We start from the raw sequence: 24300 nt of genomic DNA on the forward strand, positions 1-24300 counted from the left end.
TTGTTGATTCAGCACCAGCACGGCACAGGCCATACAGGAATGGAAGAGATGGTCATTGCAGCTCAGACACTCAATGCCTAGGAGACAAAGGTCTTGTCTCAAAGCACAGTAGGTCCTTTTTCAATAATGCTCCCTTCCATGAAGCCCATCAAGCCCTCCCAGAGAAAGGAGTGTCAGTTAAGGAAATCTGAATGAAGAGTGGTTATTTGGCAGAAGAGTGTATTGGAGTTGCAGGGGAAGACCTGAGGGGAGAAGGCATGAAGATGAGAATGGGAGGAGGATATGAAAGGGGGCATTTAGGAGCTCTTATGGGGGAGGAGATAGGAGGAAGTGGGGGAATAGATATAGGATAGGATGGTGCAGACACTTAAAAGTCAGATGGGGGCTTGAAGTTGATGCAGAACGTGAGAAGAAGCCAGAGGAGGGCTTCAATGAGTGGAGTGACATGGTTAGAGTGGTTAATTTATCAGCAGCATTCGGTATTGATTGGAAGGGCGCAGGAGGAGGTATGGGAGGCCAAAAAGAAGAGGCAGGATTGCAGTACTGGAAGCAAGCAGTGACCAAGGAATGGACAGTGAGTTAGTGGGAGGATCGGAGACAACAGGGTAGGTTTGTAGCGATGTTGTAAGGGAAAAAACAACTGCCCGTGTGTTAGGAGAAAAAGGGAGGGGAGCATATGGCACCATAGTGATAGGCCGGGGAGGGGAGTTGGAAAGTGGAGTTTTCAGCAACAGCAGACGGGGAGATTTCAGTGCGAGGGGTGTGGATCAGGAGCTCAGTTTGCTCCATGCTGCTGCTTAGTTGGTGGTAGGGCATCCAGGATGAGATATGGGACTGGACAAAAAGGAGGTTGGGGTGGAAAGAGGGTTCTGAGGGTGGGTAATTGAAGGGTAGAGAGTGTATCAAGGTCACCTGTATTTAATAATTTACGTGTTAAAGGGAAAATCCTGCTCCCCCATGTAGCCGTGCATAGCAATAGAACCAAGACAGTCCCCCTGTGCATACAACAATAGTTTAGTTATATCTTATAGACTTATAGAAAGAGACCTTCTAAAAACGTTAAAATGTATTCCTGGCACGTGAAACCTTAAATTAGAGTGAATAAATGAAGACTTGGCACACCACTTCTGAAAGGTTGCTGACCCCTGCTCTATGACCTGGTAAAATATATCCATCCCTTCACAGTGATATTTGGAGCCAGCTGTGTTTTTCAATATACATGTAGTTTGTACTTGGAGTCTAAACCCATATGAGTGCCTCTCTGAATCTGTACCATCTCCTGGCTGAGAGTGAGTGTGATGCCATGCTTTGCAGTTAGCTTTCTCTGTTTCAGAGTCCTGGTGTCCTTGCAGCTGTCGATGCTACTGTCAACAAGGCTGTGGCAGAAAGATTTCACATCTCAGGGTTCCCCACGTTGAAGTACTTTCAGGATGGAGAGGAGAAGTACACTCTGCCGCAACTCAGAACTAAGAAGAAGATCATTGACTGGCTGCAAAAGTAAGTTGTATGAGTTGGAGATTTCATCCAGATTTCTGGCTATTAGCCACTGAAGATTGCTTTTGTGAAGAAGTAAATCTTAAACTGATTCATCTCATACTTAAATCCTTACTAACAAAAAAGAAATTGAAAGTACTGAAAGCCACACAAAGAGGTGTTCTTTATATATTTTTTAATATACAAAATCCTTTGTTTGCTATGGGTTTTTGTTTTTTTTTAAATACGTGTCCTGGTAATTCTATCCCCAAATAAATATTTTTAAAATATCTCCTAAGCCTCTCTCTGGGGGGGCATAACAGTGGCTCAAACAAATAAGATCAAATTTGCTGAACCCTCTTTTTGTTAGCCAATAGTTTTCCTTGTTTAGCCGCCAAATTGTTGTAGCTGTACTTTTTTCTTTCTGAAGTAATTTCTGACCATCAAAAATGGCATCTTTCTTATGAGTTGCAGTAAAACATACAGATTTAGGTTGAATGCATATTGAGAAGGATGTAGCTCCAAGAGGGAAGAATTGTTGATGTAATTGTCTCTATTCAATGTTTTGGAAGAAAAATATAAAGAATTGTTTTTCTTGACGTACAGAGTTTGTTTTCTCAGAAACTTTGTGTTTACTCTGTTTGCTATATTGTGCCACAGAAAGAGGTTTCATCTGTATTTTGCGATTACACCGCTACCTCGATATAACGCGACCCGATATAACACAAATTCGGATATAACGCGGTAAAGCAGTGCTCTGGGGAGGCGGGGCTGCACACTCTGGTTGATCAAAGCAAGTTCAATATAACGCGGTTTTATCTATAACGCGGTAAGATTTTTTGGCTCCCGAGGACAGCGTTATATCGAGGTAGAGGTGTATTTGTTGAAGTTGTTGCGCTTTCACCATCTAATTGTGAAATGAGGCATCCAACCTTGATTTTTGAACGGAAGAGTTTGGTTAATAATACTTGGGCATTTTTATTGTGTTGGGCTTGTAAGTCTCTCTAACTGCCTTACATCAAATGATTAATTTGGTCTCACAACACTGTTGTGTGGAAAGTAAGTATTAGACATGTTTTACACCGGGGTGCACTGGGGGGGCAGTGAGATTGTGATTTGGCCAAGTTCACACACACAGTCAGTGACGGTGAGGAATACAGACTCCCTCTTCCTGCTGTAATCACTGGACGCTCTCCAAACCAGTGCCAGATACAGTACCCAGAGGCCAGATGTTGAGCTGGGATGTATTGTCATAGCTCCATTGAAGTCTGTAGAACTATGATCGTTTACATCAACTGAGGATCTGGCCCCCAGGTATCCTGATTCCTTTGTTAGCAACTTGGCGACTCAGTAGTGATGGAAATATGGTTGGTGTCTAGCGAATGACCTTGAATGGAATTAAAATGTTGAGTTTTCATTTGTTTTATCCATAGCCGACTGTATTTAAAACAGTACCTTTCAAAATGACAGGAAAGTGTAATTTAATACTGCGGTGACAAATGAAGGTCTTGATAATATGCCTTCACACTGATGATTTTATATAAGTAATCACTTATTTAAGATACAGGAGGAATGAGTCTGAGACATGTCCATGAGGTGGTGAATAGCAAGAGATTTTTAGGGGTACTCTCCATGTACAGGGTTGCTATTAGCTGGACACTATATGCAATCACAGTTGATATATGAAATTCTCTTTATTCAAATATTGCAGTTCATTTACTTCCTACCCTCCAAAATGGGCTAGGGTTGATTATTGTATCCTGGTTTCACTTTTAGAATTTTGTATTTCCCAGTCGGTCTTGAAAGACTTGATAACAAGTTTACATTATGGTGATATTACATTGTTTGCTTTAGTGGGTGTGATTGATGTATGTCAGTTCCCTTTTGATTCCACCTGCTGTACCCTAATGTTCTATATGCACGCCTATAAATGCAGCCGTACTGGTGTGACTAGAGCAAATCAGGAAACCTTTATTTCAGCCTGACCTTTGTCTCAGAACTATAAATTCCCACAGTCATTTTAAATGGTTCTGGAGCAAAAGTCCACTCTGTGACATCTTTGCTGAAATAAAGGTTTTCCTATATTGAACCAGTCATGTTCAAAATCCCATTTTTCCTGATTTCTGAAAATTAACTCTTGTCCTTCCTGGCAATGGAAATGCTAGGTGCATTTTTCTTCTGCACAAATAGCCATAAGGATCCTCTACCACCATTTCCTCAATAGGTGACTGAGCCACAAGGCCTCTTTGCATGCTTCTAAAAAGATCTAAGAGATCCATTGTTTTTTCTTCTCCTCTAGCCCGCAAGCACCACCTCCACCTGAACCGGCTTGGGAAGAAAAGCTAACAAGTGTTATCCACCTAGCCGGAGAAGACTTCAGGGAGTCTTTAAAGAAGAAGAAGCATGCCCTTGTCATGTTCTATGCCCCATGTGAGTATTTGTCTCTCTGTTTATCATATAGCTTTTGTGTCCCTTGTAGCTTCTGAAATCCTGTGCTTTGTATATACTTTTGTAAATAGAGTCATTAATTTAGACATAAACCTGAAACAAATCTCCAGATCTGAACACCCTAAGTTTGTAGAAGTTCATATCTCATTCTGACTTAGTTGCTTGAGACCCTCCCTAATATATTTTATGAATTGGGGTGGGGGTGTGTGTGCCAGGATCGGGGAAACAGCCTACAGCTTTAATCCAGAGACTGACTGACTACTACAAGGGATCGCAAAGGAGGCAGATGAATAAACAGAAAGTGTATTTATTTTCCTCTGCTTCATTTTATGGCCTGCATAACAAAATGTGATTCCTTATAATATAGTGATGGATACGTTAGTATGTTCGTTAGTATGTTACTCCACTTTATTTGCCATGGTAGCTCCAGTGAATCAATGGAGTAATGCAGGGGTGAATCAATCCCTTGGTAGTCCAAATCTAAATTCTGATGGAACCATTTCAGGAGTAATCTAAACCCACATTTTGATCCCTGCCTGGAACAAGAGTCCAACTTTAACAACTTCATCACCAGATTATCTCATTTACGTATAAATGAGCTCCAACCAGCTTCCTTTAGAAGTCAAAGGGAGTCTTTCCATTGAGATCAATGGAAATTTGGATCAGGCCCTTTGTAAATCAGATGTGCAGGGTGGGGAGAGAAGCCAATTTCTCCCACTATTTGAAATAACTCTTTTTCAAATATGTTCAATGCCAGAAATGTTTCCAGCCAGTACTGGCGCTTGGCCGCCTTCCTGATTTGCATTGTGTTATTTAAATCAGCAGAGTCATCCCTTCCATTGTCAGTATTAGTCCAGAGGTGGCTGGACGCCATTCAGCTTTTAGTCTTGGGGAGGTGTTTTGGTTTGTGTTGGGGGGAGTCTGTTTAATATCTATTTAATATCTATGGCCTGATTTGTTTTATTAAGGGCCCTGACCCTGCTCCCGCCCAATTTTTCATGGAAAATACTGTACCATAAGATGACTGTCTCTGCAATTAATTGATAGCATTTAGATATGTAATTTTCTCAATCAGATTTGTTCCCACACAACTGGAGACTGTTTTTGAGAAATCAGGCCCTTAATGTTTAATCAGGCAGGAAAAACAGCTCCTTATTTTGCTTTTCTGTAAGAAAATTAAACATGAATGCATTCCGGGCTCCTGTGAAGCCCTGCTGGTTGTGGGATGCAGAGAGAAGGGAATTCCTGGGAGGTTGTAAAAGAAAGGGGAAAGAGATTTAATCCTTTTTCAACTCCAGTTCCCACCACCCATTGACTAAAAATGGCCCGTGTGCCAGGAATTTCTGATACATGGATCTCTATTGATTAAGAATGAAGTTTATTTTAAAAGCAAATACATTTAGTAGTAAAAGTAAGACGTATGCCATTGTTCTTGCCAGCTAGTTCATTTTACCCTAGCTTCCCAGTATGAACAACATCCATGGAGGGAAGAGATCTTTTTCTTTCCCCCACCCCACACTGTGTGCGTGTGTGTGAGAGAGAGAGATTTGGTTATCTTTAGGTCATTTTAACAAAATCTAAATTAACTAAAAACTATTTAAAGGCATGCATTTAAAATATTTTAGTCTTCATAAGTCACTAAGGGCATGGTTTAGAGACTCATTAATATGCAACTCCAGTGATCAAAAGCATGTGGATATTTATGGATACTCTTACTTGTGTTGGATAGTACCTTATACCATAAATAGTCCCACTGAAGTCAACAGGGCTACTTATGAAAGAAGGTACTAATCTCATTGTGAGTAAGGGTATCTGAATCCGGCCTTAAGTGCATTAATGGGTCGGCATAACTCAGTGGTGTTTGGTGCAGCTGGATTACTCTTTGGACGTAGTTTTACAACACACCTTTGGGTAAAGTGGTACGTGAGTCTGTCTGCATAGAGGATAGATTGGTGTTGGTTAAATATCCTCACAGGGCTTTTTATGACTTATAGTCAAGAGTGACCAAATTTCCATTACAATTTCCCATGTTCAGGGTGTACAGTATTTCAGCAGATTTGTTTTTGGTTAATGTGTGTCTGTGTGCATGTGGGGGTGGGTGTACACACACATGCAGCAAGCCTGCTTTTAGTCAGGCCTGGTAGGAAAGAACTGATGAATATTTTAAATCTCTTGTTGCAGTAAGATAATTATTAAGGAAACAGAACAGTACAAATCATCCTATACGGAGTTGGCTGCTTTTCTGCACTGACAATGTGCCTTCTGCTAAATTTGATAGATTATCTTTTGTTTACCATTTCCTCAGTCATGGGACTTCTCTGTGCTTATGCTTGCCAATTAACGTTAACTTGCTTATTTTAGTGCAGAAGGAGCACTGCTAAAATTGCCAGGTCTCATTAGATCAAATAATTTTCTTTCTCTATTCAGCGCCACATCCTAGGCCAGTGCAGTCCTGCAGTGTGTTACTGTATTCAGTGAGTGCCCTATGAAGGAGCTTGTCTTATTTTTTTGATTTTTTGTAAGAATTGTGAATCTCTTCTATGATTTAGATTTTGGATCTAAAACAGTAGGTTGAATGTTCTGACCTTTCTAAAGCCTTCAGTTAGACGAATAAACCTGGAGGCAAAGGCCACAGTCATTTCCTACCTTTTATCCTTTTCAAAATAATTGCTTGCATTTATATAGCACCTTATAACCCAAAGCACTTAATGTATCTAATGTACCTTCACCCCACTGAAATACAGCCACTTGTGGGATCGGAATGTGGCAGTGTTTTAACAGCACAGTGCAACCCTTCACAGTAGTTTAAAACAGGAAGTGAGGCATACTGAATCAAACCGAATCCACAGGGGGAATTTAGGTGGGCAACGCATAACTCCCCCATCAAGAATTTGGCCAGGACATGGAGGCTAACACCTCTGTGCTTGCAAAAAGTACCATAGGATCTTAATGACTTTGAACATGTATCAAAGTCCCTTGAAGTCAATGGAAAGACTGCCATTGATCTCAGTGGACTTTGTATCAGGCTGTTTTGAGTGGCAAGGGTCTTGGTTTTATGTTTCATGCAAAAGATGGCACTTCTAGCAGTGTAATGACTCCTAATTTATATTGGGCTGTTAGTACTGACTCGGTGGAAGAGCAACACCCACTATATAAACAATGCTACTTGTAGTAACTAGGTTTTCACTGGTCTTCCATCTTGGTACTAAAGCAGATCCAACCCGGAGCAGTGTGGTTCTGCATGGCTGTAGGCTGTGGTGACAAATGGCATTATGGCTGCAGGCCTTTTCAGCAACCAGTTGGCTGTACCAAAATTTGTTAGTGTTAACATGCCCCTGCCGTTGCACAGTAAACTTCACGATAAAAATCAGTTGTTGATTAGCTGTCAGAGCCACAAAGGGCAAACAAATTGCAATAGAGTATCATCTCAGTTTGGAATGTTTTCTGGGTTACTCCCAGTGAATCAGACAAGAATGCATTATAAGGTTTATTACAGAGAGTAGCGTTCTGGTATTTTCTTCTAGTTAGGATTTCTGTTAAGGGTTTTCTGCAAGTACGAAAGAGTTTCCAAAAGGAAAAATAAACCCAACCCACGTTTATTTTCTTTCAAACAGAAATACTGTTCTTTAAGAAACGAAAACTAGCATGGAAACACATTTCTTTGTGGATTATCATGGAGGTCAAAATCTACCTCCAAGAAGACTTTTATACGAAGGAATCAACCAGATCGGGAATGGGGTTGGATTGTGATGGAATAGTCTTAGTTCTTTGGGATTTATTTTAATTGGTCAGTTTTAGTGCAAGGGTTTGGTGTTTCCCAGACCAATTTGATTTCTCTTCTTAAAAAGTACCAAGACAAACACTTTAACAAATATGTCCTGTCAGCTGAAACAAGAAGTAATAATAAGAAAAAAGTTCACTGTTCCTTTTAGTGTCTTGTAACGATGGTCATTGCCAACACTATTAACTTCCCAAATGGCTTCAATTTGTAGGGCTCAACAGGGTTCACAGAACGGATATTTTTTATAGATATTTCACTGCTGAGAGCTGATTTTCAGTTTGCTTTACTAATCAGCATAGAAACTTCAATTTAACCTGAAATGATTGTCTGCTGGTGAGGTTTATTCCTTAGTATTATTGCAGTGTAACCCATGGAGGTTATGCAAAGATGACCCAGAATAAAAACATTATTAGGGACCACACTCTTCTATGAAAGGGTTTTATATAGAACTAGTCGGAACTGGGCAGCCGCTATACGTATAGTTAGGACATTCATCTCTTCTTTGGCTTTTGCTCATCTCCTAAAGTTTTCTCAAACTTGCATTGTTCTTTTTTGTGGTGCGGGTGAGTTAGAATGTGAAACCTATCTTTGAAAAGTTTTTTGGGTGGGGTTTGAATCTTGGTTAAAAGAAAATGGGTCTTAACATTGTTGTAGGATGGTGGTTGGGAGACATGGCAGCAGGTCCTTCTCCTGGCAGTGGTACAAACACTCTTTTTAGGCCGCAGGGTCCTTATTAAGATGTACCCTGACTGAGAGGCATTGTCACCAGCTAGGCCAGGAACACCTCAGTCTGCTTATGCATAGTGGTAAGAAATCAGATGGGGACATGGCTTTGTATAGATTAGATCAGTTATTTTCTGTATTTCTGTATCTATCTCGTTGATGTTGTGTGGCACACTGAAGTCTGCAAAAGGCACACGTTGATTTCCCCCCACAGACTTTGCTGGAAACTAAGATCAGCCTCCTGCCTTATTACCTGCACCAATTATACCCCTTCTCCCCCCCAGTCCCTGACCCCCAAAATGGAAACTTCCTGGTTCCGTCTCATCTGTACACCCACGAATACACAGAATGACCCAGGTGAGCAGGAAGTTGGTGCACAGGAGTGGAACACATCTGGGCTTCTCCAGGGGCACAAACAGGCCAGAAAGTTGCCCTAATAAGATAACTGAGTATCTCCCTTCCCCAGTCCCATTGCAGAGAAATCCTTAGCTGGTTTCACCAGATCTCTGCTATCCCTTCTTTGTCCCTCTCACGTAGGGGTGTAGTCGAGTCTGCTGTGCTCTGGTGATCCCTGTCTCGTGTAACAGTCAGCCAGCATAGCTTAGAGCAGGGACCAATGGAGAACTAGCCCCAGAATCGGGGTGTCATAGAATTGTTTCTTTTGTGGCATTCCCTACCCCACCCCCCAGCTAGCTCATCACTGTAGACGTGGAGAGAATTGATCCCCATGTGAGGGAACCACAGTGAAAAATTGTCTGAAATATTCAACTATTGGGTGAGCTAGAACCAAACGTGCATCACAAAGCAGCAGTTGTGTGATAAGTTCTGTATCCCATAAGCACGTAGGAAATGCTGTACTGGATCAGATCAATGGTCCATCTAGTCCAGTATCCTTTCTCTGACAATGGCCAGCACCAGCTCTTTCGGAGTAGGCATTTATGACATAACTTGTCCGTGGGAGAGATTTCCTAACTTCCCAATAGGTAGAGGCTGGTTTATGCTGTAATTGAGACTGCTTATCTTTTGTGCAAAGGACTGGTATTTAGTTCCTCAGACTATCCCTGCAGAGTAACGACATAAGGGGGTGTGTATACATAAGCCAAAATCGTTCAGGCGTCTTCATGACAGAGATATCAATTTTAATCACACACACACCCCATGTACAATTACTGGCTGCACACAGCAAAGAATCCCTTTAAAGGCAAAAGCATCTCCAGGAAGGTTTTACTGGCTGAAAGGAGAGGTAAATATCCAGGACCTAGATCTGAGCCCTCGGATAATGATGCTTCACATCCAGTGGGTTTATGCCTTTCAGAGTTTTGATGATTTATGTGAGCTCTGCCTGTACCTAATTTCTCTCTGTACATTAGTAGGGAACTTGCTGTTTATTCTCATGTCAGTCAAGTATCTGCTTATTGGTGTAAATAGTGCGGATGACAGTGCTGTCCGGATAATCCATTAATGGTCTGTTTTGTTAATGGGTGAATCTGTACAGAGGCTTCCGTGATCAAGCTGGCACAGCCACTGTTACAGTCTTGGTGTCTGCGGATAATAATTAGTATGGCGAGAACTGCTCTTAAAATCGTTTATCCATTACTCTTACTTCAGAATTATGAGTTAGTTTAATGGACTGAACACAGCTGAGGAAGAAATGTGAGGAAGAAGCTGGGAATACAGCTATGGCACTAAACCTGAAGATAAATTAGTCAGGTTCACACTCATAAAGCCCTCTTGTTTTCTGAAACAGGATTCCTGCTTTAAATCTTGAATAACCTTAAAATGTTACAAGTGATTTATTTATTGGGAGGGAGATTACCCATATTATGTGACTGGCTACGTTAGCCGATTTAGCAGTTGTACCACGTGTGCCATTTGCCGCAGAATATTCCTTCTCCCACCTCCAAAAATACTACCGTTACCCTGCGATATAAAGATATGAATAGGGAAGGTTTCAGACTGGTAATGTACTACCATCCTTCTGAAGTCTCTTGACTTTGTGGGGTCAAGCTCATATTAGGTAACGCTGTAACCTGTGTTTTCGGCTGATACCATAATATTACAATGGGCCTAATTTTGAGCCAGACTCTAATTTAGGACTTTGATGCTGCAGTTAACTGCCCCTTTATCTTTTCATCGGCAGCTAGCTGCAGGCACAGCTATAGGACTTTACCTTCTGACTGCCCAGCTGTGCCTACAAGTCAAGTGATTGCATGGCAAGATCCGGTTTGCTCATGCAGTTAAATGCAGCCACAGAAGTGTGGTTGGAGTTAATTGTGCCTGCAAAATCAGAGGCCAAGTTGAGGCCTGTGTTTGTGGTCCACAGCTTCATGAAGCTGTATTTTAAAGGCTTTGTCAGATGTCACTGGGAACTGACAAAAAATGCAGGGAAAAATCCAGCGGTTCTGTGAGTGAAACTCCAGCTCTGTTCTGAGTGTCTTTTATTTCAATCCTTTTCTGTTCTAAACCAGCTCAGAGGTGCTCACTGTACATCTTTCCATTTTGCAGGATTACATGTGTCAAGAGTCAGAACTACTCTGATGGTGGTGATAGTCCACTCTTAATAAAATCACATCCTTGTCTCCTGATGTAGGGGGAGATCCAACTGAGAAGTCCTCCACTGCTAACCTCTTCCTCTTTCCTTGCCTCCCCCATCCCCAAATTCCAGGGAACCCACGTCTGGCCTGTGATATTTTTTGTCAAAGCTCCACACATTTCTGTTAAAGGCAGCGATTTCAAAGGATTTGGTTTTATGCAGCACCTTTGCACTCTAGGTATCTCAAGCATTTGACAAAGTAATGAGATAAATACAGTATGCAGACAGTAAATGCGTAGGCAGAGCTGTAGTCATAGTTACCTGGGTGCCCTTTCAACACACGATATGCATGCTCTTTGAACAAGTGCACTTCAAGGGTTAATGATATTCCGCAGCCAGTAGGAGATTCTGTGCCAGTTTCAGACCAGACAGAATTCTAACTAGCTAGGACTTCAGAAACCGACAGGAGAGGATTCCAAGGGTACGCAGTGCATGTCGTTGCTCTGCCAAATGACAGCAAGCTAGGAGCTGCGCTTCTATGATGAAGACTGACGATCTAGGGTGAGTATCCAAAGGCACCTCAGGAAGTTAGGTACACAGCTGCCATTGACTGTCAGGGGTAATTGGATGCCTTAGACGTCCTTGAAAATCCCCCTATAAGACTGGTGAAAGAGGGCTCTCTTGAAGTATTAGTAAGGATAAAAATTAGTACTTAACACTCACATAGCTCTTCCTAGACTATGCAAGAGACTAATTAATCCTGACAGCGTCCCGGGGGAGTAGGGTGTAAGTTTCTCCATTATACAGATCGGGTAGTTGAGGGGGAGAAGTGGAGACTTGTCTGAAGGCACACGATGAGTTGATGGCAGAGCTGGGATTATAGCAGGAATCTCAGGAATCTCAAAATTTTAGCCCACTGCCTATTCTTAAAGACAATGCTGTGGAATAGTATCTAACCCACACTCCCACATGCTTCATGCACAATTACAGATGGCTTTCTTTCACCTGGTCCTTTAAATCACCTTCTACAATGGAAGAAAAATTTCTTTTTTACTCTTTTTAAAGTGTTGATAAAATAAGACTTCAAATATCTTAACAAACACCAGCGCATTGTGAAATTATTAATAGGTTGCTTGTCAATGTTGAGAGCCATGAGGCAAAGCCTAATTGACCTGACACTTAAATGAAACCCCACAGACTTCTCAAATCAAAGGACAAACCCCTTCCTTTCAAATATTAATGATCATTGTCCCAAGCCACAAGTTATGCTGTGTCAGGTCGCATTATGAAAAAAGGTTTGGTCCCAGATATTGTATTAAAAGGCCCTCCAGTTCTTTACCAATGGAACAAAAACAAATTAACCTTTCAATAACATCTCCAAATGGCTTTCTTGAATTTGTCTGTGGTTTCAATAACTTGTGTGGCTGCATGAATTGTATTAGTATAAGCACTAGCTGTTTTTTCAGCTCTGATCTCTGCAATTATAGTACATGGTCTAACTTTCTTTGATTGGCCAAGGAATAGCCTTCTTTTAATTCTAGTGAACTGCTTCAATTCTCAAAATGGAAACAGCCTTTTTTGTCTTCTGCATTCTGCCAGCTCCTCTGTCGGCTTTGCTGGATTCTGATGTGTTTCTTTCACTTGCTTGGAAGTGTGGTTGTTTTAAGATCAGTAATGGAAGGCAATGTCTCTTCGTCTTATTTAGAGGGTGGTTATTTAGACCAGCAGACAGGGAGTCAGGACTTCTGGGTTTCAGTCCCACCTCTGCATCCAGGCTTAATTCTGCAAAGTGCTGGGCACTCTCAGTCAGACTTCAGTGCGCGCAACACCTCACAGATGTGCTCAGTACCTAGCAGAACCAAACCCCATGAGGAAGTTATGTCACCTCTTTTTGATATAGGTTAATCTTCAATCTTATGAAAGGGATAGTAATGCCTATCGCTCATGGGCAATTTGAAGCTTAATTAAATGAATGTTGGTTACAGCTGTTGAGATCCTGGGATGCGAGTTGCTAAAGGATTGAAGTTTTTTTTTTTCCTGTTGTGCAGAGACAAGAGCTCAGACAGTGTAAATGCCATTGTGTCCTAAGCCAGGTGTGACAGGGCTGGTTTAAGTTTGCATAATAAATTTTATCCTGAAGCGGGTTACAACCTTAAATGTCAATGTTGTGTTTGTAATCTGTCTGGTAAAATAGTGGATGTGTAACAAATACATATCATAAATATATTACTTGATTACTCATCATACTCCTTACTCGTGTGTGAATATATATGTGTGTGTCTATATATAAATGTATGTATTATGATCGAGACAGAGATCTGTAAAGGTATAATAAGATAAAATTGTCAAAAGTGCTAACCACCTGGTCTGCATGCTGATTTTGTACTGGTATAACTACTTTGATTTGGGATGTGACCAAAATAGTTGTACTGGTGCAATTCCTACTGTGGGCGCAGTATAGCTCGTTCTCCTTCTCATATGGGAACTTTTATACTGGTGTACCTGTGTCCGCACTAGGGGAGTTATACTGTCTAACTATATCAGTAGAGTTAAAACTGTACAGCTTTTGTGTGTAGGCAAGGCCTAAAGTGACTTAGTAGCAATTTCGAAAGACTCAGCTATATAGAAGTCTTAAGTCTTTTTTTTGAAAATGGGACTTAGGAGCCTGTCAATGGGATTTTGGCTCTTAAGTGCCTAAATCCCTTCTGAAAATTAGATTTAGGCTACTTAATCAGTTAGGAGCTTTGACACGGAACACAGCAACACCTAAATACCTTTACAAATGTGGGCCTAAGTGACTAAGGTGCCTAAGTGCCTTAAACCCTTTTGAAATTGATATTTAGGCTACTAAATCAGTGAGGCATTGCAAGGCTGAGCACAGCAGTATCTAAATACTTTTTAAAATCTGAGCCTCAGGCATTTTTGAAAATGTTACCTATATATATTATAAGTTCAATATTGTGAATGCTCTTTGTCGGTCACTATCTATTGCACACACTGTTCTTTGGACACATGGATAATAACTACCTGGTCCTGATGATTTACTGCATTTGAGTTTCTAGACTTTCTCCTTCAAGGCTTTGATGTCTGTTAAGGAGACAGTCCATTTTCCTGTTTAAAAACAAACAAACCAAAAAACCCCCTTAAAATGAGAATTTCCCTATCATAGGCTAGTAAAGATAGAGGCAAGAAATTCATTTCACTTTTTCACTGCTTGAACATTCTATCCCATCTCCCTTTGGTAGTGTGGAAGGCCTACAATTGCACATGCAGTCTTCTATTTGTGATGTAGCAGAATGATTACTTACAATCATTTGGTTGATTTTTTTTTTCTTTTGTCAATTTGTTCTTAATATGTGCTTTGTATTTTTCTTTAAGTCACACTTTACCTGGTATAGGTTTTTATTTTGTTTTTATTTTCTTCAATCTGTTCACTGTTATGGCAAAATTTTCACTTGCAAAAGGGAATTTGTTAGCCTTAGTAAACGCACATACAATCAACTCACATACATCCGGGGTGCAATCCACACCAGGGAGGGCTTGTGTCACCCCTGCCCTGTAACTTTGGGTGCCTCACAATGCTTTGTTGCAGTAGCTCCGATCTGGGCCACTCACAGACAGCATGCAGGTTGTACCCTGGGTGTCTATTTATAGCCTCAGCCTTGATCCGGCAACTCTGACCCCAGCAGCCTGTCAGCAAACATCAGCCACTCTGTCTTCCACCAGCCTTGGTTACCACTTGTAGGGTGACCCCAACACACGCCCAGTTCTGGATTTCCCCCAAAAATGTGTGTTCCAGCCCTCTCCTGGACAGTCCAGAAATATTAGGTCTCTTTGTTCTTGCCCCCTTCCTTGGCTACTTGACAGATGATGGCCCATCAGCTTTGATGACACCTGGCTAGAGGCATCAACTTGTCCTTTGTCTTTGAGAACCTGCTTTTCCCACTCCCCAGACTTGTCTGGCAAACACACCTCAGCCATGATTTCGGCTTATGATCATAACTTTACATATAATGTTGGTACATACACCTCACCATGATATTACTGACCTGCAAGTTATTAGTTTTCAGATGATACCTCACCAGACATATTTTGTACAGAGATTATTACAACAGTGTGTAGGGTAGGAATATAGGAGTGCATTCGGTCACACATCGCCACTTAACATTTAGCTTCGCCTATTTTTTTTTTTTTTTTTTGCTCTTAGGTATACAAACCATCTGTGCCTTTAACACGATGCTCTTAAACAGCCCCCAGCCCAACTCAGTAGTTCCTAAGTTTGTCCTTCAGCCTGCTGTTAACCATTTTCCTTGTCATTTTAAAATCTGCCTTTTAATGAGGGCATAGCCCGCTTTTATATCAAACCCCGTTTTTCAGCAATTATTGTCCCCCAGTAGAGCTCTCATAACCTATATAAAGAGCTCTGTATTGCACAGACCTAAATCCGTTCGTCACATCACCCCTCAGAGATGCCAAGACAAGATACTCTAAAATCTAGTCATTTATACTGTCGATAAATTCAGTCTGCATTAAAGAAACCAGGCCAGAAAAGCAAAATTTCCTCCCCTCTGCTCCCACAAAACCCCAGTCTCTCCCCAAATGCCTGTCCAAATAGATGAGCTTTGCCATGTGCCCCAAAAGTCAACAAATTCAAGCTATTTCAGCATGTGGGTGGTGGAGTCAATTCCAAAGTTGATGGACCCTCCTCAAGAACCTCCTCTGGGTATTTGCAGTTCACCGTGTTACACCTCTACCCCGATATAACGCGACCCAATATAACACGAATTCGGATATAACGCGGTAAAGCAGCGCCCAGGGGGGCGGGGCTGCTTTACCACGTTATATCCGGCAGCGGGGCTCAGGCGGAGATTTAAAGGGCCCAGGGCTCCCTGCAGGGGCCGGAGCCCTGGGCTCTTTAAATCACCGCTGGAGCCCCGCTGCCGCTACCCTGAGGCTCCAGCAGCGGAGCTCGGGCGGCGCTTTAAAAGGCTCGGAGCTCTGGCCACTGCGGGGAGCCCCGGGCCCTTTAAATCACCGTCGGAGCCCTGCCGCCGCTACCCCGATATAATGCGGTTTCACCTATAACATGGTAAGATTTTTTGGCTCCCGAGGACCGCGTTGTATCGGGGTAGAGGTGTGCTTGTTATATGGGCAGATCTGGCAGCTTCTTGTGCCCTGTGGCCATACCCACTCGAGAATGCTCTGTGGCAGTGGTTGTCAATCTGTGGACCTCTAGTGACTAGTGGGGCCCTTCCAGGCGGTTTATAGATCTGCTTCTATCAGAGGGTTAAAGAATGTATGATTCAAATGGGCAACGCTGCTATGCTAGGTTTCAGTGGTTCTTCCATGGCAGCCCGCAGCCACCATTTTGGCCAGCACACCAGGGATTAAACCGGGGACCTCCAGAGCTAAAAGCATGAGCTGCTGTAGCTTGAGCTAAAGAGCATAAGCTTCCTGGCTGGGGCTGTAACCCACTTGAATCCTCTGCAGATCAGATGCAGATGGGGACGTGTATCACATGCCACTGTACTTCAAGCAGGACTCTCTTGTGTCCCTGCCAGAGAATTCAAAGCTTTTTGGGGATTTCTGCATAGGGAATGAATTTTGGTCAAGATTTTTAAAAGCAATTTAAGGATTTTGCTTGCCTCCATTTTAGGATGCCAACTTTGGGGACCCTTTACAAAGGGCTTGATTTTCACAGGTCAGGATGCTTGGCATGTTCTGAAAACCGGGTCCCTTTAAGGTATCTCAAGCTGGACACCCAAAATCACAAATCTCTTCTGAAAATCTTGTCTGAACTGTGTTTAAACCTGTCCTTTGCTAAACTCAACCACCATGTGAATTCAGCCAGGATCAAATTTGCCAATGACACTAAAAGTGGAGAGGTAACCTTTGGGAAAGCAAAATCAAACAACAGTAACTGTGAAAGATTAGAACAGTAGTGGGGCATCAGGCAACTATGGGAGATTCAGTAAAATTTCCTGATGGGGGAAATTAATGCAGTTGTATCCGTGCGCTTTAAGTGAGTTTATGTTCATGTTGTGACCCTCATACTCTCCAAGGGTATAACCAAAACTTTGCTGAAGTGAAGGTGTAGGATTGGGATTAAGCCGCTGGGAGAGATGAGCCGTGACGGAATCTATTTTGAGAAATGTTACATGCTAGGAACAGAAACGATGAGAGCCTCTATTTCATTCTTTTATGTGTAATGCTACCCAAGCACCCTTGGTGACTTATTCTGTCTGTGCCGATGAACTGGTAATATCCCTTTCATTTTTTTAAATGATTCCTTTACATCTTTAACCTCAATTATCTAAACCTCGTATTCATAGAATGTGAGGTCTTTTCTCTCTCTCACTTCTCTGTTAGGTCCATCATCTAGTCCATCACCATCCCAGGACAGCTGTCCCATCTAGCTAGGAACCCCTTACTATTTAACAATAAGTGCAGGGTGGTCACAACTCCCTGACATCTATTTGTGGTGCTCCTGGGGGTCACCACCCCCTGGTTGAGAATCCTTGATCTATAAATTAAATAAATAAATTAATGGAGATATCCTATCTCCTAGAACTGGAAGGGACCTTGAAAGGTCATCGAGTCCAGCCCCCTGTCTTCACTAGCAGGACCAAGTACTAATTTTGCCCCAGATCCCTAAGTGGCCCCCTCAAGGATTGAACTCACAACCCTGGGTTTAGCAGGCCAATGCTCAAACCACTGAGCTATCCCTCCCCTAGTGGCCTCTGCAGTTTATTCCCTGCAATACATTTTGGAGTGATTTGTCCATTCTGGTTTTAAATGCCGTAAGCTTAGGGCATCTAAGGGGATCATTCCAGCTTGCCCATTTCTGGGTTTTAGCCTTATCATTGGTATTTACTTCTGCCAGTATGGGGCATTCCTATTTCAAAATGAAACACTGCTGCTTTGACCATGTTGACCTTGCCATGGGAAATTGAACTCTTCTTAACAAACACTTTTGTCTTAGCACCTCATTGCAACCAAAGCTGCCTATGGATGTTGTCGTGCACCTTAAAGGGCACCTTAACCTCTGCTGATTTTTCCCCAGACTCTTTAGTGGTAATAACCCTCCTCTGTCATTATAAAGCCTGTTATTTTCAAGCAAGCTGAAACCCATCTTCCCTGGTATAGGTTTTCTGTTTCAAGAATGTTCCTGCCATGCCGCCACCCCCATCCAGCTAGATACTACAACTGAGATTTTCAAAGATACCGGAGGGGTTTTGAATCCCATTTCCCATTGCAATTAAAATCTCATCTTTTCAAGATTTGCTGCCCTATAAATACCTAAGAGAGATGTATAGAACCTTTCCACTCTTGACATCTCATAGACACCTTAAGTTGCCTCAAGTTTAATCTCTTTCCATTCCAGCCCATCTGGAAGATCTCTTCTGAGCAGCCTGTGTACTTTCATATCTTAATCCACAGTAATTGTACACTTGTTCTTTTTACATTCAAATCTCCACGACAGCGTGAACGCTTAAAATAAAAGTGTGATGGGAAGTGTGAAAAAGGAGTGGTGGGAATGAGTTTTCCTTCTGTCAAAAGAAAGATGTCATCCTCTGCTTTTTTGTGGGTGCGCGCCTTAAATAGAATGACTGAATTGGGTGATTTCCAGTTTTCTGCATTTGGCAATCCTTTTAAGTTGTAACAGATGAAGTTCCGTCTGAGGCGCTCCTTCCCACATCTTTTTCAATGACTTCTTGAAACTCCTTGAGCATTCAGCACAGAATTTGGCACAGACTTCACAACTGTTCCATGGGTAGATGGCCAAAGTTAACAGAATGCCCATTGAACAGTGATGCTAAAAGCCATATATGTTGGTGTTTTTAGCTTTGTGACCAGAATACGTTAAATAAAACACACTGGGTCAAATTCAGAAGTGAAATGTAAGATACACACCAGTAAGCCATGGTGGGGGAGGGGATGTGTTAGACATAGGAAGGACAGGTAGGAAGGGAGGAGTGTAGAAGTGAAAGCAACTACCAAGAGTGTGTAAGATGTGGTAGGATAAAACTGGGAGGCTTACACTCCTTTACCAATGATTTTGGATTATGTGTGGTTTAGCTATCTCCTCTGTTGCCTAAAAACTCCAAACATATTAGTCATAGCATTTGGAAAATACAGGCAATGATCCAGATGATCTAATGGTCCCTTGTGCCCTTAAAATCTATGAATCTTTGCTCATAGCTGTCTTGATGCCCTCTGTTGGATATTACTCTGCAGTATATGTCATGATGACGTGCTAGGACAGTAGGGCCGTTGAGCAACTGTTGACATGCCTGACAGTTTTATTACTCCCCTGTTATCAGCTAAACTGCTATTTGGTATTCTGAGCTGCCATCTGTTGACCACTGTAAAATACCAGGTTGCATTTTTAATGTGAAGTGGACTTTTCTGTGTCTAAAGGGACACTCGTGGTTTATTGGCTTTCAGTTGGATTTACTTGAAAAGAATGACTTGTTCTAAATCCTAACTATCAAAGCTATCTGTCAGCACATAAGTGGGGGCTTGTAGCTGGGAGTTTTAACAGATTCCCTCCTCAGGCACAGAGAGTGGTACAACCCACCCGAGGGATGCTGTCTGAAAGACATTTGCTTGTTGGGGGTGGAAAACTTTAAATCAAGTTGCGTTTGGTTTTGGGGTGTCTTATTTTCAATCTGAAGGATCACTTAATAAAAACTATGTTGGAGAATCAAACTCAAGTCCTTCAAAACAACCCCCCCAACCCTCCAAAACACTTCGTAGGGTAAGTTATTGGGGGACCCTTGTCTTCTAGAGGGACTGAGTGGAGCAATGCTGTGAAAGTGTAAACTACTATTTAAATAATTTTGGGGGAAGGGTTTCTTCGATTGTGGGTGTGATTTCTTGCCTTTTTGCTTCTGAAATGTCTTTAAGTGTTTCCCCATCACCGATTGTTATCTTATTTGTATTGCATTAGCAACTGGAGGCCCCAGCCAAGACTGGGGCCTCATAGTGCTAGGTGCTGTTCAAAAACATACTGAGAGACTGTCCCTGCCCTGAAGAGCTTACAACCCATATAGACAGGACAGACAAATGGTGGGAGTGGAAACAAGGGCACAGAGATCACCTATCAGATGGGTTACAGACCTGGGAAAAGAAACCGAGCAGTCCAGAGTCCCAGTCTAGTGCCCTGTCCCCGGGGCCAAATGGCCAGTTCAGCCTGACCAACACCAAAGCACTTAACAAAATTAACTTCAGACTATACTGTGTATGCACAGGGATCTCTCTACCGAGCGCCGAAGTGCAGCTGCCTTTGGGATGGGAATGTAGCAACACTATAACGTAGTTGAGGACAGTAAGGGCGGGATTTTCAGAAATGCCTGGGTGAGTTAGGAGTGCGAGTTCCATTGATTTTCTTTGGTATTTACTTCCTACCAATTTACTGGCTTTCAGTGGGACTTGTGCTCCTAAGTCACTTCGTGCTCTTGAAAATCCCTCCCTGCAGGAAGAAGACTGTGTGCAATTCAAACTGAAGTTGGCAGGATGGCCAATAGTGTAATCAATGGTACTGCAATTTGCCAAGATGTCAGGGTTAACCATCTACACTTGTGAAAAAGACCATGAAATCTTTGATACCAGAACCTTGGTTTTAATCTCATCTAAAAGACAGCAGCCCCAGTAACAAAGTGCCGTTTAACATCATGCTAGGGCATCTGTTCAATACTGACTAAGAAGGGAAGAGTGCCACCTATTTACAAATATTTTGCAGTGATAAATGACTAAGAATAATGTGAGCTGTACTGTGAACACGCAGTTGTCTGCATGCTGCTCTTTATCATTTGAAGGCAAAGGCAGGAATACTTTGATTATCTGTCGATAGCTTTTTACCTTTACATTAGATCAGTGCACGACTGGAGGAAGTTAACCAGTTTCCTTTGTGTCTAATCAAAAGAGAAGGGCTCTGACAACTCCTTTGTGCACAATCTCCACAAATTAGGAAGAATAGTTCACTGCAGATATTTAGTTACTTTTGGTCACACAGATTTATCTAATATAGGCCAAGTATTTGAGAGTACCTCAGGTTCATCACAGACGGTATACGGAGCCGCTGAATTGAGACCGTTAAAATCTGAAGCTGCTCTCTAATGAAAAGGGCAGATCTTCCTTCCCCGGTTTGCTTTTTTGTAAAATATGAATGAATTTTTTGTCCACATAAGTGAGAAACTAACTAGTCTCTAGTTTAACACTGCTATAATACCAGCATATATTAGCCAGTCTTTCCCACAAAATTTTACCAGTATACTGCGCAGCCTTTCTGTGTGTAGGTTTTTTCCTTCAGTCCTATCCCACCCAATCCCTTTCAAATTGCCTGATGTTTGTTGTGTGAGCAAATGGGAGGAAACTATGGAAAAGCAAGGACTTGTAATCTTAACGCAAATTGGAGGTCTGTCCTCCAGCTGTGAAAAGCTGGTGTACTGAGGTACTTCACAGCCACCCCCAGGGTGTGGCTCTAGAACTTTCAAAGTGTGAGCTTGATGTTTAATGCAGAGATTGTCTCATGGATACCTCCCTTCCAGTTCTCAAGCATACAGACCACCTCTCCTCCCATTCACAACTGCCTCCACCTCTAGTCCTCCCATTCTCAGTCACATAACATCCCTGTGGCAACTACAGTAATGACATGTGAAAACAGAATAATATGAAAATCTTGAATCTGTTTATAGATGTTTTCTAATGCTATTTAAAGCAACTGGAAATAAGGAGGAGACCCTTGCACTGTGGTTCCAATTCAGGAAGGCGCTTAAGCTTCAGTCCATCCCTGTTCAGGGCAGCATTTAAGCACGTGCTTATTGGGAATTATGCCAATATTTAAGTTCTCTCTTAAACTTGGATACTTTCCTGAACTGGAGGCCATGTGCCCAGCGATCGCTCACCATATCACCAAGTTCCTCAGCTCAGAGTTTCAGAGCCTCTCATCTAGAAAGTTTTTTTTTTCTTTTTTCTTTTAAATGCTGATTCTTAATTTACCTACAGGCTTGTCTTTCAGTTGCCCCAATGTCCTGTTCTGCAATGACTTTTACATATTTTTTTTCCTTTTCTTCCCATGCTGCACAGGGTGTCCACACTGTAAAAATTCCATCCCACATTTCACAACTGCTGCAGAACTCTTTAAAGAAGATCGAAAGGTAACCCATTTTTAATAGTTTCTGAGATGTTTAAAGTGCCTCTGCCACCTTTTCACTTAACAAGCTTGATCTAGTTCATTTAATGATAAGGCTTGTGCAGAAGAATGCTGTTGAACAAGTTAATCAGTTATAAAATATGTGTGCATCTTAGAGGTCATACTTTTTTTTTGGCCAAACTGAGTTGAACTTTTAACCTTCTTTCTGATTTTTCTTTATTTTTCCCTTTTAATTCTTCTCGGGTGAAATCTTCCCTATTAAGTCATGTTGTAACTCTACAGATGAGAAATAAAGATTATTTTAAACATTTTCTTGTCTACCCTTCCTTACAGGCATGTTATAATTAGTGGGGTGGACATAGGAAGAAATGTATGTGTCTGAGGTCTGGGCTAGCCTAACTCTTAATTTGACCTGGCTACATAGTTCAGAGCAGTGAAAAATTTTGTTCCCTGTTCCACAGGTCAATCTAAGCCCTAGTGTAGACGCAGCTAGGTCAACAGAAGAATTCTTCCATCAATCCAAATACCACCTTTCATAGAGGTGAATTAAATATAGCGACAGAAACACTCTTTCTGTCAGTGTAGGGAGCATCTACACTACGGCCCTTCAGCGGCACAGGTGCAGTGCCGGAGCTGTGCACTGTAGCAGCTGTAGTGTAGACATACCCTGACTCTGGGCAGAAACGCAGAGGGGATTGTCAAAAGAGCTTAAGTGATTTACAAGCAAAACCCAAATGAAGTCTCTTGGGAGCACAAGTCCCATTGGCTTTCAATAGGACTTGTGTTTTGTAAATCACATACAAGCTGTTGAAAATTCCACCCTTAATCCAAAAACTGGGAAATTGCAATTTGTGTCAGATCTATCAAACCCTTAGTCACATGGGTAGTCCTTGCTCACACAAATACAGTGGCCTCATTGGCTCATATAAGCAAAGGCTTCTACTGTTAGGCCCTATCATTTCTCCTTTGTTAGTACATCTTCAGTCTTCTCTCTTGTCTCTATGATCTGTAATGTGTTTCAGGATATGGTTTGTATGAAAGATGCTATTAAAAAACAACAACACTTTTTTGTTGTTGCTTTTTTTAGTTCCCTTTACTTCTTCCCAGTCTTTGCAACCCAGCACCTTCTGTCTGTACAAGAAACAGAGGCTCCAATTCAGCAATCTGTTTAAGGACATGACTAGTCCCGTTTTCTCACTGGCTTCTAGTGAGGAACATGATTAAGTCCTTTGCTGAATTGGGGCCATAATCCTATATCTATGTTTGTGGTTTAACTTCCTGCCTGCTTTTCACCTAGCCATGCTGTGGAAATGGCTTGGGGGATTTACTAGGAAATGAAGGGCTAGCTTTGAAACCTCTTGCCATTTAGACTTTACAGATATTGGCGAGACCTCAATCAACTGTGGATGCATCTGTGCGCGCACATGCTGGGAGAGCAGGGAGGAGTTTCTATGGAGGGCATTTAGTCAATTTCTGAACTACATGTGATGAACTGTAAGGAGGCAAACCGCTCTCTTGTCTTGCTTACGGATGGAATTAGAATGCTGCTGTTATGCCCTTGAGTTCAGGTGGCATATAGCAGCATTTAGTGGCACACTGTTCTCAATTCTCCTGCTGCTGGAACTTTTGCAACGTTATGCCTTGTGATTACTAGTTTGTTTCCAAGAATTCTAAAAACATGTCATTTTTCTCTCTACATTCTGCTAGCTCTGAGACAGGCCTTTCTGTCCGGAGCTCCCTGCAATTTTATTCCATCTAGGAGTTATGAAGTGAATGTACCAAACAATGTGAGACTTGCTTATCCGGATGTATTAATAAACATCTGATCACAATTTTAGCATGTGTCATGGTTGTGCTGAATGCAAACATCTAAAGGTTTTGATTCACAACTGCAGGCAGCTGTGAAAGGACTCAAAGCCCTGGAGACAATGATTGATGGCTGCAACTCTTTATTTCAGCTGAGGGCATTTAAAGCTGAAGTGCAGAGGTATAAAATGTAATGAGGTGGAACAGAAGATCCAATAGAGAATATTGAGGTTTGTACAGTTTCCAAAAGGTAGGCACGCAGCAAAAACAGCTTCGTTCCCCTTGTTGATTTATGAAAGTGCTAAGGATTGATCACCTTGGGAACCCTCTTCAGTCATGCACAACCCATAGGCTACCAAGATGTTTCTTGCTGCCTGT

At 42.0% G+C, this 24300-nt stretch overlaps 1 protein-coding gene across 1 annotated transcript in view; it reads left to right on the top strand.

The window, feature by feature from the left end:
* Positions 1–24300, top strand: part of PDIA5 (protein disulfide isomerase family A member 5) — a 121594-nt gene that overhangs the window by 85319 nt on the left and 11975 nt on the right. Inside the window, exons 13-15 of the mRNA XM_024205723.2 lie at positions 1334–1497; positions 3773–3903; positions 22050–22120. Of these exons, the coding sequence (XP_024061491.1) occupies positions 1334–1497; positions 3773–3903; positions 22050–22120 (366 nt within the window). The remainder of the gene's footprint in view (positions 1–1333; positions 1498–3772; positions 3904–22049; positions 22121–24300) is intronic.

This window comes from Terrapene carolina, unplaced genomic scaffold (assembly GCF_002925995.2).
Source record: "Terrapene carolina triunguis isolate 2854851 unplaced genomic scaffold, T_m_triunguis-2.0 Scaffold62, whole genome shotgun sequence".
NCBI classification, from domain to species: domain Eukaryota; kingdom Metazoa; phylum Chordata; order Testudines; family Emydidae; genus Terrapene; species Terrapene triunguis.